Source organism: Chenopodium quinoa, unplaced genomic scaffold (genome assembly GCF_001683475.1).
Source record: "Chenopodium quinoa cultivar QQ74 unplaced genomic scaffold, ASM168347v1, whole genome shotgun sequence".
In the NCBI taxonomy this organism is placed as follows: Eukaryota; Viridiplantae; Streptophyta; class Magnoliopsida; order Caryophyllales; family Amaranthaceae; genus Chenopodium; species Chenopodium quinoa.
The window spans coordinates 53,745-71,352 of NW_018744855.1; the positions used below are offsets into that span (position 1 = coordinate 53,745).

At 34.7% G+C, this 17,608-nt stretch overlaps 4 protein-coding genes and 2 long non-coding RNA genes across 6 annotated transcripts; 4 read left to right on the forward strand and 2 right to left on the reverse strand.

Annotated features, from left to right (window-relative positions):
- Nucleotides 1–812: 812 nt before the first annotated feature.
- Nucleotides 813–1,952, forward strand: LOC110704588. The gene is made up of 3 exons (XR_002507976.1): nt 813–1,045; nt 1,397–1,462; nt 1,888–1,952. It is a non-coding gene; the product is annotated as an uncharacterized LOC110704588 (long non-coding RNA).
- Nucleotides 1,953–2,070: 118 nt separating this feature from the next.
- On the forward strand, nt 2,071–2,739 carry LOC110704589. Its single transcript, XR_002507977.1, has 3 exons — nt 2,071–2,121; nt 2,209–2,307; nt 2,411–2,739. It is a non-coding gene; the product is annotated as an uncharacterized LOC110704589 (long non-coding RNA).
- A 2,713-nt stretch (nt 2,740–5,452) lies between these two features.
- On the reverse strand, nt 5,453–6,910 carry LOC110704590. The gene is made up of 2 exons (XM_021882400.1): nt 6,451–6,910; nt 5,453–5,706 (listed from the first exon to the last, which is right to left on the reverse strand). The coding sequence occupies exons 1-2, from the start codon at nt 6,887–6,889 to the stop codon at nt 5,597–5,599; spliced, it is 549 nt and encodes a 182-aa protein (XP_021738092.1). The 5' UTR covers nt 6,890–6,910; the 3' UTR covers nt 5,453–5,596.
- Nucleotides 6,911–9,968: 3,058 nt separating this feature from the next.
- Nucleotides 9,969–11,105, forward strand: LOC110704649. The gene has a single exon (XM_021882468.1). It carries the CDS (start codon nt 9,969–9,971, stop codon nt 11,103–11,105), a length of 1,137 nt encoding a protein of 378 aa, XP_021738160.1.
- Nucleotides 11,106–11,981: 876 nt separating this feature from the next.
- Nucleotides 11,982–12,776, forward strand: LOC110704650. Its single transcript, XM_021882469.1, has one exon. It carries the CDS (start codon nt 11,982–11,984, stop codon nt 12,774–12,776), a length of 795 nt encoding a protein of 264 aa, XP_021738161.1.
- Nucleotides 12,777–14,427: 1,651 nt separating this feature from the next.
- On the reverse strand, nt 14,428–17,398 carry LOC110704597. The gene is made up of 4 exons (XM_021882408.1): nt 17,190–17,398; nt 16,635–16,913; nt 14,888–14,929; nt 14,428–14,642 (listed from the first exon to the last, which is right to left on the reverse strand). Exons 1-4 carry the CDS (start codon nt 17,302–17,304, stop codon nt 14,632–14,634), a joined length of 447 nt encoding a protein of 148 aa, XP_021738100.1. The 5' UTR covers nt 17,305–17,398; the 3' UTR covers nt 14,428–14,631.
- Between the last annotated feature and the right edge of the window lie 210 nt (nt 17,399–17,608).

Below are 17,608 nucleotides of genomic sequence, written 5' to 3' on the forward strand. Positions count from 1 at the left end.
CAACTCAAAAGCATACGAATTCGAACCCTAGAAACCCCAAAAAATTCAATTTCGGTCTTCAAGTTCGATTGGGGGATTTCGAGGGGGTATTTCTTGGGTTTTTGGCAGCGACGCAATATACCCTAAGAAATTCGTCCCATTTCAGTCATAAATAATTTTTGTTCGAATTTCAGTCAAGAAATTACAGGAACAATAGTTTCAGTCAAGAAATTACAGCAACAATAATTATTCGAATTACGTATTTTTCTGGGTTTAAGGGTTCGAAATCCCCCATTTCAGTCATAAATAGAAATTGTTCGAATTTCAGTCAAGAAATTACAGCAACAATAATTCTAGGGGGGATTTCGGCTTGACATTGTTGAATTTGTGAAGTCAATTTCACTTAAGGTAAGATTGCTTCTATTTATGTTCATTCTTTTCATGGTAGATAGAATGTAGCATTTAACATGAACAATGACTTAGTTTAATTTCAAGTTTGGTGTTAGTTCATTAATTAGAAAATATATATGGCAGATTTTAGTTGAATATATAACTGGTTGCATCTTTGAGCTGCTGATTTTTGTGCTGCTGGTTTGCAATATATTACTGATTTCAAATATATAACTGAAATCGAGTGCATAGTATGACTATATGAGCGGTTTTGCAAAAATAGATAAGCCACGTGTTGTCGATCTTCATCCTGGCCATTAAATTCAGTAACATTGACCCTTGTTTTTCAACTGTCTTATCTTTAATTTGCTGTAAAAATGCTGCTAAATAAATTACAAAATACATGTAAGACTTACACTCGTTTAGTTGGAAGTCAGTGTTTACATATATGTTATTTAGTTGGAAGTCAGTGTTTACATATATGTTATTGGGTCTCTTGGTTAGTTGGAAGTCAGTGTTTACATATATGTTAGAAGAGTGTTTTTTGAGGTTTTCTGTGGACTGATACTATGAAATCTTGTTGCCTGACCATTGTAATTGTATTAGCTTTGCTGTGCTGTTGATTGAAAAGAGAGATGAAGAAGGGCAATTACAAGTACTATCAGCTGCACTTGAGGTAAAATACTAAAATCCTCTGGTTCCTTTCAACTGCCCTTTGTATTAAGTTTCTGTCTTATGTGTTGATGCAATTAAAACTATAAAAATCTTATAATGCTTGCTCAGATTCAACTGCTCAATGGGATCATTTTGCATTTATGTTTGAGAATGTAGGAATATATTAATAAATTTTGATTGTATACAGTGGCCAACAATTACTAAATCTGTTTGGAAAACTTATAAGATAATTTAAAATCGAGGAGTATTTGCGATGCTCATGGATTGAGCTTACAAATTGTTTAAGTATAATAATGCAGAAGTGCTACTTTTATTTGTTGGGTAAAAAGTTTGATTTATTCTCTGGTTGCAGATTGCTGAAGCAGAGAGTATTGATCTAGATTCAAAATTCCGTGCCCTGGTTGCTATTGGATCATTGGTATGTTGTCTTCTTATATCTGTTGTGTTATGAGAATGCCACAGCCCACTGGGTAATGTCAAGAGATACTTTCAAGTATAAAGAGGCTATTTTTGCAATTGTTTACTATACCGGCAGCTCTTTGTGGAGCTTCTGGAGGGGTGATTGCCATACAGTTTTGCTGTGCAAGTCTTTGGATGTTTGTATGGTCTTTTGAGTTTCTTGTTTTCAAACTATCTTGTCTGCTTATTTAATACGGAGTACCAAGTACTTTTCTGATTAGTATAAGATCTAAATACCTGCGGATGGCTAAACACTCGTTTCAGGTCTTCAAGTTTTACACCATGATTGGCTAATAAGCAATGCCGAATAACAACTTTTATGTCACATGGCAGATTAAGTTGAATCAACTATGTTGGTTTAATATATGTAATTTTTTATGGCAGATTCTTAATTATGCGGAAGTGAATTCCACAAGTTGCTCGAGGTTCTGGTTGTTGACAAACGATTAAGGCGGTAGTACGCATACGAGATTGTCTTCACCTGTGGTATATATACGAGGTTCTGGTGTGTAAGGGTAATATATATGTTATTTGTTTCAAATGTGTAGTGCTTTTCGAATTTTTAAAGCATTAAGTGGACAATCTAGGGGAAGTAAATTGACATGGCATTTGGGACAGGTTACCTTAATTTCTTACCCTAACTTTTAGTTTCTTAATAATTTAAGTATAGCAATGTAATTCAACTTATAAATATATTACATGTAGTGTCCTCAACAATTGGGTGGACGTGAGTGTGGCTACTACGTCATGCGTTATATGTACGAAATACTTGAACATCACCATAGCAATGAGGATCTTATTCAGGTATGAGTTGTCAAATATTTCATTTTTGTTTGATAAATACAATTTGTTGTTAGCTACAATCTTGAATTAAAACTTTCCTCTTGTATATTTGTTGTGTTGATAGGATTTTTCAAGAACTACACCGTACACCGAGGAGGAGATAAATGAGATTCGAGATATTTGGGCAGAGTATTTTATATGTAATGTTGAACTTTAGATTTACACTTAGCGCATGTTGGACTCTTGTTTTGGATTATAGGCTTGAAATGAATGAATTTGGTTAATTGGTGTTGGGATGATAAGTATAATGTCTATGATATTGAGATGTAATTTATTGGACAGGTTGTTAATATAATGTCGTCATTCCCAATTTTATGGGTAGGCCAAATTACAAAGGAGACTCTGCCGAAATTTACATTTGCATTATTCAATAATATTGCATTTTAATTTCAATTATATTAGCGTTAGCATATTACTTTATACCACTAGTAAGGAAAACAGGTACTACAAACATATACAAGGCAATTGTTATAATTAAAAAAAAATCACCTCATTTGCGTCACTCATTAAACAAACAAGTGACGCAAATACAACAATTTTGTAGTGTCTACTCAGTCATTTGCATCAATCCTATATAAACAAGTGACGTAAATAACAAATAAAAAGTTTATCAGAAGAGTCATTTGCGTCGCTCTTTTATAGAGGAGTGACGCAAATAACAAAACAGAAGTTTATCAGAAGAGTCATTTGCGTCGCTCCTTTATAAAGGAGTGACGCAAATAAGAGTCATTTGCGTCGCTCCTTTATAAAGGAGTGACGCAAATAACAAAAAAAAAATTTATCAGAAGAGTCATTTGCGTCGCGAGCAGTTGCGTCGCTCATAGAAGCGACGCAAATACACTATAAATGAGCGACACAAATGAGCCTTTTTCTACTAGTGATAATTATAAATTAAAAATAAAAAAACAAAAAAATAAACCACCCACCGTACCCCTGCCACCCCTCCCCTCAACTGCCGCCCTTCCCTCCCCCCTGCCGATGGCCTGTGCCCAAAGCTTCGGCCGGCGCCGGCGCAAACCCACCCCCCTCCCTTTCCCCCACCCCTACGCTGCCAACCGAATCCACCCCTCTTCCCTTTCCCCGTTCTTGCAACCAAATCATCCACCACGCGCAGCTCCTCTCCAAATACCAGCCCACAATCGCAACCCCTGCAGCCACCTCCTCACTCAACCCGCACAAAATCAATTCCCAACCACCGATACTCAAACCACCAATCGCTTCCACCCACATTATCAATTCCTGAAATCAGAGCAAATCGCAGATCCATCGAACCTCGTGTAGAAATCAATTTAAGTTTGCCAAAAAAAGTTGTGGTGTGGTGGTTTAGGGGTTAGGGTGGTCGAAAAGGTTAAGGCGGTTCGATTCGTTAGGGTTCGGAGCAAAGTGTTGCAGAAGAGTGGTGGTAGTGGTGGTGGTTGCGGCGATTCGGATCTTTGATTGTGGTTTCGGTGTGGTGGCTAGGGTCGGGGCAGCAGGGGAAAAGGGAGGGGGCTGGGTTGCGTTTGTGGGGGAAAAGGGGTGGGATGGGTTCGTCGGTTGCCGGTCGGGGGAGGGAGCTGGGTGGCTAACGGGAGGGGCAAGGTTGGTTTCTTGGGTGGTTGATTTAATTTTGGTGGCTGACAGGGAGGCTTGTACGGTGGCAAAGGAGGGAGTGGTGGCCGGAAGGTGGTAATGAAGGTGGTAACGGAATTATAAACGAATTCCGTTCAGTGGTAGCAAAATTTTAAAAAAAGGGCATATGTTAGCTTGTTAGGTAGTAAAATAAAATAAAAGTTTTGATGGGTAGCAAAAGTGGATTCGACCTATTTGACAGATAGCAAAAGTCAAAATTTCCAAAAAAAAAATACAATGTATAGTACTTAATTAAATCGTCCACTATAAGTTCATGCACAAGCAAGACCATTGTGGACAACCAATAAGAAACTTGTTTGATGGAGATGATGACCTTGATATTTTGAGGTCACAAACTCGAGTCCCTTGCAAACAAATACTTAAATAATTATTTCAAAAACTTTATATTACTACTTTGGATGACCTTTTCATTTGATAGTTAGTAATAAATTGTGTAGTGCAAATGGCTATTAGAAACTTGTATAATTTGATAACCAGCTTTGTAACATAGATGTTCCTCAACTCCTTTTGTATGCCTAAACTTAGTTTTTGAAACTTGCGATGAAATTGTATAGGATGTATTTTTGGGCTATCCTATGGGAAGCTAAACAAACGTTTTTACTGGTTACGTTTGATTAAGTTCCCTCTTTTACCTCAAAAAAAAAAAAAAAAAAAGGCACTGGTATAATTTAGTATGGAAAGCAACTTATAATATCCACATAAGACCACAATCTCATCACCCAATCATTTGTTTTCTTCATGTTTTCCATTACCATTCATTACCACTTGCAAGTGGTATTGATGGAAATCGAAACTCATGAAAAAAAAAAAATAGCTATATGTATTTGAAAGTCATCTTGAAAGATAACGGTAATGAACAACTTTTTTTTCCCCAATTTACCTACTTATTTATTCAATTCTCATTATATAATCATTGTTTATGATTGGTTATCAAATGAGACGTTAGTATATACATGTCTAAAAAGACAATTTACAATTTACTAAATCATCAATTCATTATAATGATAATGAATATATATATATATATATATATTATATATATATATATATATATTTATATATATATATATATATATATATATATATATAAAAAAAAAAATATATATATATATATATATATATATACACTCCTTTTGTCGCTAAAAGAACAACCCTTTTGGCCAAATTTTAGTCCCAAAATGTTCATCACATTTATTTTAAATTACTTTCCAATTTACACTAATATTTAAGCAAAATTAGTTTTCCCATGTAAATTTTGCTTTTTTCATTTAATTTTTTTACTTTCTCTCTTTATTTGCAAATCGATCCCAAATAAATTTACCTTTTCAATGTACTTTTATTTGCTTTCTCATACACTTGTATTTTCATTTATATTTCTTAATACCCGTAAAAGCTCCCCAAAAAAGTCATTCATTTAGGGACGGGGAGAGTATGTATATTTCATTTGTTTCTTGTAAATGCATGCAACATATTATTCCGATGGAAAAAATATCTCTCATTATTTCAAATTTTGATCCCTTATACAATTATAAATCAACAACACAATCGACAAACGAAAAATAGTGATACATTCCAAAAGTCCAAATTACAATATAATACTGTATTATGATATCCCTAATTAAGACATGATCATCGTCCAAACAAAAAGTGCGCCGGGAATCAATCCAATAACTGATATAATCTTATTGGCACCATTTTCGGACATGTTCCCCACCTCACTCTCAGAATCTGCATGGGAATGAAAGAATGGAGATTTCAAATTAATATAAGTAAATAACATATATAATTGTTAAAAGGTCAACATATACGAGTTCTACTGTACATTTGTACAATAATGTAGTATGATAGACTGCTGTAGTAACATACGTAGTAATTTTAGTTGTTTGCATTAGTTGCCCTTTTTGGCTAGCTAGCTAAGGCCCTATTCACTTCACCTTAAAAAATAATATGAAGTAAAAATAATTTTACTTCCAGTACGTAAAAATTAGTTTAGTTCGGTATAAATAATTTCAGTTCAGTAATAATAATTTCAATGTAGTAAAATTCAGTATCTCTAAAGTAGAAATATAATAGAAAATCAGTCAAAATAATTTCAGTTCAAAAAAATTAATTTCAGTTCAGTAAAAATATCTAAAGTTCATCAAAAATAATTTCAGTTCAGTAAAAATAAGGTGAAGTGAACTGAGTCTAACTCTTGTGGATCACACTATACAAATAACTCGTCGCATACAATAACAATTAGTAAAATTAACATTTGATTGTTTATACTACCTCCGTTAATGTAATATATATATGCAGCTTTAGAATATTTTATATCTCACAAATAATACTCTAAAGTTGCACATAACATTTAATGGAGGTAGTATATCATGTTTGTTTCGTGAAAAAAATAAAGATAAAGGTAAAGAATAATATAAGTATAAAAAATATGTACAAGAGATAAAGAGAGAGAGAGAAAATTCATACACATACCATGGCACAATTTGGCGAAAGTGGTGTCAATACTACAATCAGCAAAAATCTTGTTATATTCAAGCTCGATTTGGGAGAAAGGAGGAATGGCGGGTGGTTTGTAAGTAACATTAAGAGTAGTAGACATATTTTTAAGATCAGCAGTAAGATCACGAGTAAGATTCTTATAAAGACCCTCGATAGTACAAAAACATGTTGCATTGGCTACTCCAGTTTCGATCACTGAACAACACTTTGAGTAGTCTAGCTTGGTAGTTGGATCTGTTACGTGCGCATTTTCTTTAGCCACGCATTTTCCTATATTCGCTAGGCACTCTGGTTGTTCTGGTAAGCCTGGCAAAGAAGGGGTTGGACTAACCATTTCTTGCGCGAATAAGGGCATTATTGTCATTGACAAACATACTATTCCGACTATCAACATGACATTGTTAATACCCATTTTTATGAAAGAGTTTCAGATTTTGTGTAGAAAATGTACGTACACAAAGATGATGATCAAAATGTTGATTTATAGTAGCTTGATAAGGATTAATTAATGGATTAATATGGTTATTAGTCAAATACAAGTATATTTTTATTATATCATTAGGATGGATGATTAAGCCGTTAGGTACGTAAGTATAATGGTGCTCACGATTGAAGATGATTAGTTATTGATTAGCACGATTGAAGGAAGATGTTAGGGGTGTTTGAGCTGTTTTAGCTTACAAACTTGTAATTTCCAACTAAGACTTAAGGGGCTGAAAGCTACCTGTTAATAGAAAATTAATTAATACTTTATGCTGCTTCAAAAAAAAAAAAAAAAAAAAAAAAAAAAAAAACAAACAAACCTTGATGCTATCCATTCAACGGGCCTCATTTGTATAACTAGCCCATGGATCAAGCTAGCTGCACCTGATTTGGTCAATTAATCTATTTATAAGAGGATAACATAGTCCAATTTGCTATTCAATAGGCCCAATAAAAGGGCCCATTTAGCACCCATGCTGTTCTGCCCAATGCCTAGTTACCTACAAGTCTACAACAGAGTATGCACCCAGAGTATTAGTCCATTGTTACAAAATACTTTTTGATATCTGTTTTGGTGTTTTAAGAGTCATTACAAGTGCAGCGCATGTAATTAGAATCGATACAAGGATAACTTAAAAGCGAGAGAGAAAATCAAATCTCCTCACCCATCTCTTACTCTTTTACCTTTATTTTGATAATTTATTTAATAGAAATGCTGTTTTATTTTTTATTTTTTTTATTATTTTTTATTTTTTTTTACAAGAGAAATATTGGTTAGCAAAGTAAGCTTTAGCATTATGATTAGCATAATTATATGCGAATTTATCACTAACTAGTATTTTGGCTCACGCAATGCCTTGGACTATTACATATAAATTGCAATTGTACGTTTTATACACAACTCAACATTTTATTAAATACTGTACTTTTTTACTGTTTTATTGTTCACATCATTTTGATTTGTTATGCTCGTATTTGAAATAAAGTGTAGGCAACTAGCCATTTACTTAATACATTTTTATACAAAGCTTATTAGTGTATAACTATAATAATAATAATAAAGTTTAGATATAGACATAGATCCATTAGAAAAACCCATCAAAGGGAAGCAACACCCATACTATTATTTTTTTTTTTTTTGACGGGAACACCCATACTATTAATTAAAGTATTAGTCTATTAGCATCCCTCACCACAACCCTTTTTTTAAAAAAAAGAAAAACTTTTATGAAAAATTCATAATCATAGCAAATAATATACTCCGTATATTTTGTACATAAATTTGATTTTTGTGAAAAAACTTGATTAAAATATTATCATTATTCCAGCAAAAAGTGCGGCTGAGGCAGAAACTAATCCAACTAGTAATCCAACGTTGGTAGCACCGTTTTTCACCATTTCTGTAGCTGGCGGCTTCCCCACCTCACTAGAATTACTCCCACTTCCGGATTTATTCACATCTGTATCAGAAACAACATTACATTATACTGGTAATATATTGTTACACCACATACGAGTACAATTGTAAATATAGTAAATTGTTTGCAAAATCAGTTGATGACTTGTACTAGATAGATGTGTTCTCGTTCATTGTGTGAGTTGTTTGCACAATGCTTGACATTCGAATGTTGAAGTCCTTGAAGAGCTTCCTACTTGAAATTTGTCTAAGATGATACACCGACCACTCCTAATAAGATCATACGAAGTAATTTACTTCGTTCTAAATTTTGCTTAAACTGATGATTGAATTGAATGCAATATGGGTTTGAAATGTGAATGCAATATGGGTTTCACAATATACAATGCTTAATATTCCACTAGAGGGGTGGATGAGGATTGAACATGTGATATTCTTGTCACGATTGCTCTTATACCATACTAAAAGAATACCTCAATGTAACCAAAAACTTAACTTGATGTATAATGCCAAAAAATGAGTTATATAATCTCTTGGGCTTAACATGAGCATGTGACATTTTTGTCATGAAAACTTAAACTGATGGTTGAAGTCTAGGATTGGTTTATAATCTCTTGGGCTTAACATGAGCATGCGATTTTCTATTGGAGAAGAAATGAAGGCAACTTACCCTTGCACAATTTATCAAAATTGGAGCCAAGCTTACAATCCTTGAGAGACCTATTAACAATAACGTCTTCGGTACTACAAAAGCATGGTAAATCAGCAGCCATTTGTGCTTTGATCTCCGGACAACACCAGTCGAAGCTTGTAAGTGGTTGTAGCCGTAATGCCCCCGAAATGCATTCGTACATCTTTTGCCAGCAGACTGGTTCATCCTTCGAATTCACTGATGAGGGCATTATTGTCATTAACAGCATTACAATTCCAGCCATTACTATCACTCTCATTTCTTTGTTCAATCTCCCACTCAAAACCATGTTGAACACGTAATAATGCACGTACTTGTTTTACGTTCTTATTACGACGTATTTTATTTTATTTATTTTTGACAGGATTTATTTACGCAACGTACTCCTTAAAACTTGTTAATAAGAGATGAAAACAAGCCTATTTATAGGAACCTAAATTCCTAACTGAATTTATAAATCCGTATAAAAATGGGATAAAAATGTTAGAGATTATAATATTTTGAACCATTTGTGTATATAAATATGCAATAAATCTTAAAGTCAATGTATGATACAGAGTAAAACTTTCTTCTTTTAATTGGTTAGTATATATATGCTGCCCACGATCGAAGATGTTGAGAGTATTTCTATTGCAATTTGTATTTATCATAATTTCCCACTAGGCATACAATACAGTAATACACTATACTACTTCAAATTAAGCTTTTAGTAATTCAATAATTATTAAAATTAAGTTGAAATTAGTAGATTAATAAAAATAAAGAGTGAGATAAAATGAGCGAGAGCGAAGGGCGAATGGCCTCTCTTCTGAGGAAAATGACCTGCTTCGTAGGTCGAATAAGAAATTTAAGAGAAACTCGTCTGAGATTTCTCCTTCAGTGCATTCAGATGATGTCGAGATGAAAAATCTTGTTCCAGAGTCAATGGGAGGCAGTCAGAATAAGGAACAGAGTTCCCCTGCGTCTTATATAAAGGCGACGGCGGGTGAATCTAAAACCCTAAGAAATGAGATGGATATGGAGGGCTTGGATGACGACGATGTTTCTGATGATGACATCCCGCTAGACTGTGACTCCGAGGATGAGGACTGCCCGACAATCCTGTTAACAAAGGAGGGAAAGAGGAGGTTGAGAGCTCCATGGAGAAATGCCCTAATTATCAAATTGTTTGATAAGAGGATGAGCTATGCAATCTTGGTGAAACGATTGAGATTGAAATGGCAATTGAAAGGGGATATCGCTTTAACTGATGTTGGACATGATTATTATGTGGTACGTTTCAATAACATGGAGGATTATGATTGGGTATTATCTCAAGGTCCCTGGCTAATTGGAGATAGTTATCTCACTATTAGAAAATGGGAACCAAATTTTGTTGCTGATGAAGCTCCAATTAAGAAGCTGAATGCGTGGGTTCGAATTCCTCAACTCTCTGTAGAGTATTTCGATAAGAAGTTTCTATATGAAATTGGTTCGAAAATTGGAAAAGTGGTCAAAATTGATCGAAACACTGAATCCAGAGATCGAGGCCAGTATATCAGATTCTGCATCGAAGTGGATTTGACAAGGCCTTTGCTGTCAAGGTTTAAGATGAATGGAAGGATATGGAGAATTCAGTACGAGGGATTGAAGCAAATATGCTTTAAATGTGGTCATCTGGAACATAAAGAGGATGCTTGTACTCTTTTTAAAAAGACAGCTGGAGGGGAAGGCAGTGAAAAGGCCCAAGGTGCACATCCTGTAGTGGGTCAAGGAGACCGAAATGATACGAAAAGACCTAAGGAACAAGGAAAATATGGGACATGGATGTTAGTCCAAAGGCCTCAAAGGAAGACTGCTACTAAGAAAGTTGATCAAGGTAAAAATAAGCCTAATGTTTCGAGGCTTGGGAAACAGATTGCAGGGAGTAATAGCATTGAGGAAGGTAGTAGTAAAAGTGTGAGGGGTAATAATAATAGTAATGCTGGGAAAAAAGTTCAGGGGAACGTGGCAAGTAAACAGGGGTCGAGATTTAGTGTATTGAATCATGGTGATTAGATAGAAGAAGAAGATCAAATTATGGAAAGAAATAACACCTCTGTTAACTTGGAAGCAAGTTTGGAGTCGAACAATTCTGTTTTGGTAAAAAGTGCTATTAACTTGAGTGATGAGGAAAGCAGGGGACAGTTTAAAGAAGGGAATAATTTTATTCAGGGAAAGAGGAACCAAAATTTGGAAGAGGATGCAATGGAGGAAGATTCTATGGTGAATTTGGGAAGTTCTTTGGAAGAGGGAAGTAAAAAGATTTGGGAGATTATCTCTAAAAAGAAAAAGATAATCTTGGGGTAAAAAATCTAGTTGATAAAGATTTACACCAAGAACTTATCTTTCCAGAAAATAAATTCCCTTTGGCAGTGAATAATATTGTGAATAATTCTGTGCCAAGCCCTATTGAATCGAATTACATTAATTCTTCTCAACCAGTGATTGGCAAGGAGAATTTCTGTGAAGTGGAGCCCTCGATACATCTGGATCTTCGTGGAGATAAGGAGAAGTCGAGGGAGTATCAAGAGGATGTCATACCAAGTTCCTATAACTCTGGTGACTCGGATCCCAAGGGAGGTCGAAATGTTCATCGACAATCAGACCGAAGGTCCGACTTTGGTGTGTGCTCACCCTATGGAAAACAAGGTGGAGATGGAGGTGAATGCGTTTCTCCCCCCACAGTTCATTCCACCAGAGTTGTTGGCAAGATTCAGTCTGTCGTTCGAGACGGAAGGACCGATGAGAGCATTAAGGGATCTATACCTGAGCAATCTGCTGGGAATCCCTCTGGAAATTTATGATAGGTACCCCATTTTCCCAAATTTTAATATGTCTTTAAGAATTTTAATTTGGAATGTGCAAGGGGCTGGGAATAAGCTCAATTCTATTATGGAATTGGTGCGAATCAATGATCCAATGGTGTTGGCTCTTGTGGAGACTCACTTGAGTGGTGAGCAAGCTGATAATATTTGTGCTCGAATTGGTTTTTCGGGGCAACGTAGGGTGGAAGCTCAAGGGTTTAGCGGTGGAATATGGCTATTTTGGAGGAGGGAGCAAGTGTCAGTCACTTTATTTGATGAAAATACTCAGCATATGACGGTGATAAATAAGAAAAATGGAGATGATCCTTGGTTATTTTCGGCTATATATGCCAGCCCGAGTAGCAGTTTACGTAGAGAGTTATGGCAACAGCTTGAAAACATTCGCAGGAACTACTCGGGTCCTTGGTTGCTTGGAGGCAATTTTAATGATACTCTGTCTATTGATGAGAGGAATGGAAATAATAATTCGAAAATGCAGAGAAGGCGTCAAGAGTTCTCGAACTGGGTCGAGAATAATGGTCTTATTGATTTGGGTTGCACTGGTCCTGAGCACACTTGGTTTCGAGGTTTAACTCCGGACAATTTTAAATCTGCGAGATTGGATAGAGGGCTAGCTAACGAAGAGTGGAGGCTGTTATTTGCGGAGGGTGCAGTGCGGAATCTCCCAAGAATTAAATCGGACCATTGTCCGATTTTAATTAGCACTAATGGTTTTGCCCCTATTTCGATGGTGAACAGACCCTTCAGATTCCAGGCTGCGTGGGTACATCATGGTAAATTCGAAGAGTTTGTTAATGCGAATTGGAATAAGACTGCTCCTATTGTTCCTTTTTTAAAAGAATTTGCGCTGAAGTTGGAATAAAGAGGAATTCCACAACATTTTTAGGAAAAAAGCGGAACTATGGGCTAGACTTGAGGGCATTCAAAGGCTGTTAGCTTAGGGAAGCCAACCCCATCTTATTAAGCTCGAAAGTAATTTAAGAGCGGAAATGGATGAAATCCTAGACCAAGAGGAGCTACTGTGGTTTCAGAAATCTCGTGAAGAAGCTATAATATATGGTGATAGGAACACGAGGTTCTTTCATCTGGCTACGATTCTGAGAAGAAAAAGGAACAGGATCGAGACTCTTTAGAATGGAGAAGGAGATTGGGTTACGGAAGCAAGTCAAGTGCAGCAACTTGTTTTAGATTTTTGGCAGGACATCTTCAAAGAGGAAAGGGTCGGTTTTCGTCAGGAAAATATTATTCCAGACTACTTTCCCTACATTGATTCGAATAAGTGGGAGAAGGTGAATAGACCGATTGAAGAATGTGAAGTATATAAAGCATTGAAGAGCATGAAACCTTTCAAAGCTCCGGGTCCGGACGGGTATCAACCTTTATTTTTTCAGAAATATTGGGAGTTAGTGAAGACTAAAGTGCTTGAATTGGTTAAAAATGTCCTAGAAGGCCGTGAGTTTCCGGAAGGCTTAAATGATGCTTTTCTTGTTTTGATTCCAAAAGTTGATGTTCCCCAACAAGCTAAGCAATTTCAGCCAATTGGACTTTGTAACATTGTGTACAAATTAGTCACCAAGGTGATTGTTAATCGGTTGAAAAGCCTATTACCTTCGCTTATTTCCGCTACTCAATGTAGTTTTGTCCCTAAAAGGAAGATTACGGACAATATTATCATTGTTCAGGAAATGCTACATACCATGAGACACAAGAAGGGTAGAGTGGGGTATATGGCAGTGAAGATCGACTTCGAGAAAGCCTATGATAGGCTGCGATGGAGTTTTATTCGGGAATCTCTCATTGAACTTAGACTCCATCAAGCTATGGTGGATGTTATTATGCAATGTATTACTTCAGCTCGGCTAAGTATTCTTTGGAATGGAGAGCCAATGCCTTATTTTGACCCAAGTAGAGGGATTCGTCAAGGAGATCCCCTTTCTCCTTATCTGTATGTTATATGTATGGAAAGACTTGCCCATCTTATTGAGCGTGAAGTGAAGTTTAAGTGTTGGAAACCGGTCCGAGCTAGTAGAGATGGCCCTCCCATTTCTAATCTTGCCTTTGCGGATGACCTCATTCTCTTTTGTGAGGCCTCGGTGGATCAAGCTTCTTTGATGATTGAATGCCTAAATAAATTATGTGAAGCCTCTGGAAGTAAGGTAAGTGTTGACAAATCCAGGGTGTATTTTTCCAAGAATACGAATTTTGATGTTAGGGATGCTATTTGCAACACATTGGGGATGGAAGCTACAGAAGACTTTGGTAAATATCTTGGAGTGCCCACCATTAATGGTAGGATTTCTAAGAAGGAATACCAATATCTAGTGGATCGTATTAATGGAAAAGTTGCGGGTTGGAAGACTAAAATGATGTCAATGGCTGGTAATATATAGTTGAATGATATATTTGTTGTAAAGAGGCAAATGGAGTGTAAATCACAAGCTAAGTGAGTCAAACTTCTAAGAGTAGATCAAGTTAAGACAGTATATTTAGTAGCAAGGTCGTAATTTTTGTAATTATATAATTGCAAAATAAATAATACAAAATGAAAATTATTACACAAACAAATACAGAAATCTTTATTTAGAACTTAGAAGGTCAAATAGCACATTCCTTATTATACATATACATTTTACTCCATAAAAATTAAAGATAAGAAGATAATAGCCCGTCATCGCAATCGTGTGAGAAGCGAAATACTACGTATGACGGTATTAATCTTAAGAATTACCTGCAATTGTAAACAGAATAATTTGTTAAAATTTAACTCAATATAGTTTGCAACATTTCGTACCATTGATGTACGTAATGCTTGTACAATTAGTTGTAACTACCATTATTATTTTATTCAACTACGCCAGTTTAATGTTAAAACATTTCGAAGAGTACGTCTCAAAAACCATACAATACTTTGGGGTGGAGGAAATATAAGTTTATCCATTCTACAAAAATTCAATTGGCAAAAAAGGCAATTACCCGGTGACATCGTTGGAGCTGCGACAGGGCTTAAAGCTTCACCTGCATTTTTAAGGATGAGAGAAAATTGATTACTTAATTTAATGCTTCATATATAAGCCATCCTCAAAACTAAATTTGAATAGACAACTTATTTGAATTATTTAATCAACTTTTCACAAAATTAGTAGTAATTAATTATCTCCCTGTTCATAATTTCTTGCAACAACTTGACTGACACACGACGTGTAAAATGATAATGCACAAGGTTTACCTCATAAATATGTGAATAATGTGATCATTAAGTATTATTAACAACTAATTCGTTCATATTTGAAAATATTTAGTACATTCAATTCAGAGATTTGAGACCAATTCCACACAATAACATTTGATTTTGATTTGAGAGGACTAATTCAACACAATAAATTATTTTTTATTAATTTTTTATATATATAAATTATTTTATTAAATACTTCGTAGGGCCTGTTCATTTCAGCTTAATTTCAGTTCAGTTTAGCTCAACTCCAAGCAATTCAGTTCAGTTCAACTCCTTATTTCCTTTTCTCATAAAATATTCATTTCAACTCTATTCAGTTCAGTTCAGTTCAACTCCAATCAGTTCAGCTTAGTTCGGTAAATATGAACAGACCCTAGTCAATATTAAAAATATGATGAATAGTGTTACAGTCTAAGTATTATTAATTTTAAGAACGGAGGATGTAAACTTGTAATATACTTGATCAATATTTTATACTTATCAACAAAAGGAAATAATTATCGCTTGAGAAGGAGCTGAGGGTGTAAGAATTACTATTCATAAGATTGAATTTGCCAGTAATAAAAATTAAAAGATTGGAAGCACAGGGTTAAAATATGTTGGGATATGCTCTAATTAAAGGTGCGTTTGGTATGAAAAGTGAAAATGGAGTGGAAAAGAAATAAATAAGGAGAAGGAAAAGAATAACTTAATTAACCATTATCTTTTCATTTGTTTGGCTTAAACATGGAAATAAATCACTTAAACCTCACTCTCTTTATTTTTGTTTGAGGAGGGTAAGAGTATTTTTTACCTTAGCTTTTAGAGAGGTAACAAATGGGTGGAAACCATTACCCTTATGTAATGCTAATTGTTACCAACTTTTCTAACCAAACACTTGGTAACGGTAATGGTTTAATGAATCCGTTTCCAACCATAAAAATACTCTTACAAACATGATCTAAGTCTCTAATCACATGAAAAAAGAGAGAATCAACCTTTATATTTGGTTAAGAGGCTACATACTCTTCAAGTTTTTATATGATTTTGGGACGAAACTTCCTTTTAGGTTTTATCTCACACTGATAACAATTAAAATAGAGAAAGCTAATCACATCTTACAAAGGAAATGGTAAATATTTCTACCAATTTTCCTTTTTTTTTTTTTTTTTTTTTTTTTTTTTAGGGCATTCAACAAATTGTCCTTACATGAGGCATTTATTATTAATTATACTCTAATAAAACATTTTATCCTTTTTAAAATGTTAAATTTTGGGTGATCAAGTTAGCACTGGCATTTAAAATACAGAATTGCATGCATATCTTTTACTACTCTGTATATACTTGAATTATTGTTTATTCGTTGATTGAAAACATATATACGTACTTCATTTTTCCCAAATTTATAGTTTATGATGATAGTGTAAGTTGATTACTTAGATTTGAACAAATTTAACAACGTGACAAATAAAATCAGACGAACAAGTATTAATTAACAGTTCGTATTACCAAGGCAAAAGTCGTCAAGTGCAGGAATTGAGGTGACAACGCCGCACGTAGTAAAAATCTGGACAAAACTGGGAGATACAGCGGGATTTTGGTTAAGATATGAGCTGATGCTACAAAAGCATGGTTTCTCAGTGCTTGCTGTTTCTTGGATGAGAGAGCAGCAAAAGAAATCTGTCATATTAAACGACGCGCTCAATGGATCGTATTGTGGCAATGACTGGCTATTGTTGACATGATCAATCCAGCAAGTAGAGATGCCATCCCAGCAGCCTCCTAGATCTGGTGAGGGTTAACACACGTACAATAACAGTAAATTAGATAATCTAAACGTATGTACGTTAAATTTTACCAACAAATTAGGGCTAAAATAAAGGCAAAATGAGCCAGGAAAATAATTCAATAACTACTTATTACTTATTATCTCCAGCATGAATACGATGTTTTCTCTATTGTAATGAAAAATTCAAAAAAATATTGAAATCAATTAATAATATAATAGAATTATGAAGTATGGAGTATTAAAACTTGTACCGGAAAAAGGAAAGAATGAGTTACCTAACGGTGTAGGGGCCGGAGATAAAACTTCGGGGCTCGGAGCTGGGCCTTCTTGTGTTAATGAAGGCATAAACTGTATAGATAACAATACTATTATTATTGCAACCACCTTCATTTTTATGTGTTTTAATTTCTTTGATTTTTCTTCTCTTTTACTTGTTTTCAAAATTTATATTTTTCGCTGTATATAGTCGACTATGGACTATGTATGCATGTGTTGGTTATTTATACAAGGCATATCAAAAACTATTCCGTAAATCAAATTATGCCGTTTTTGTTGAATTGAAAGTTTGAAACTTTCTTAGCTTCCAAGCAAACTAATTTATCCATATATTAATTAATTTATTGATGACTTATTCTATGTAATGACATCGATCAAGAACTATTCCTCAATAAATCCGTCATTTGTACGTACATGA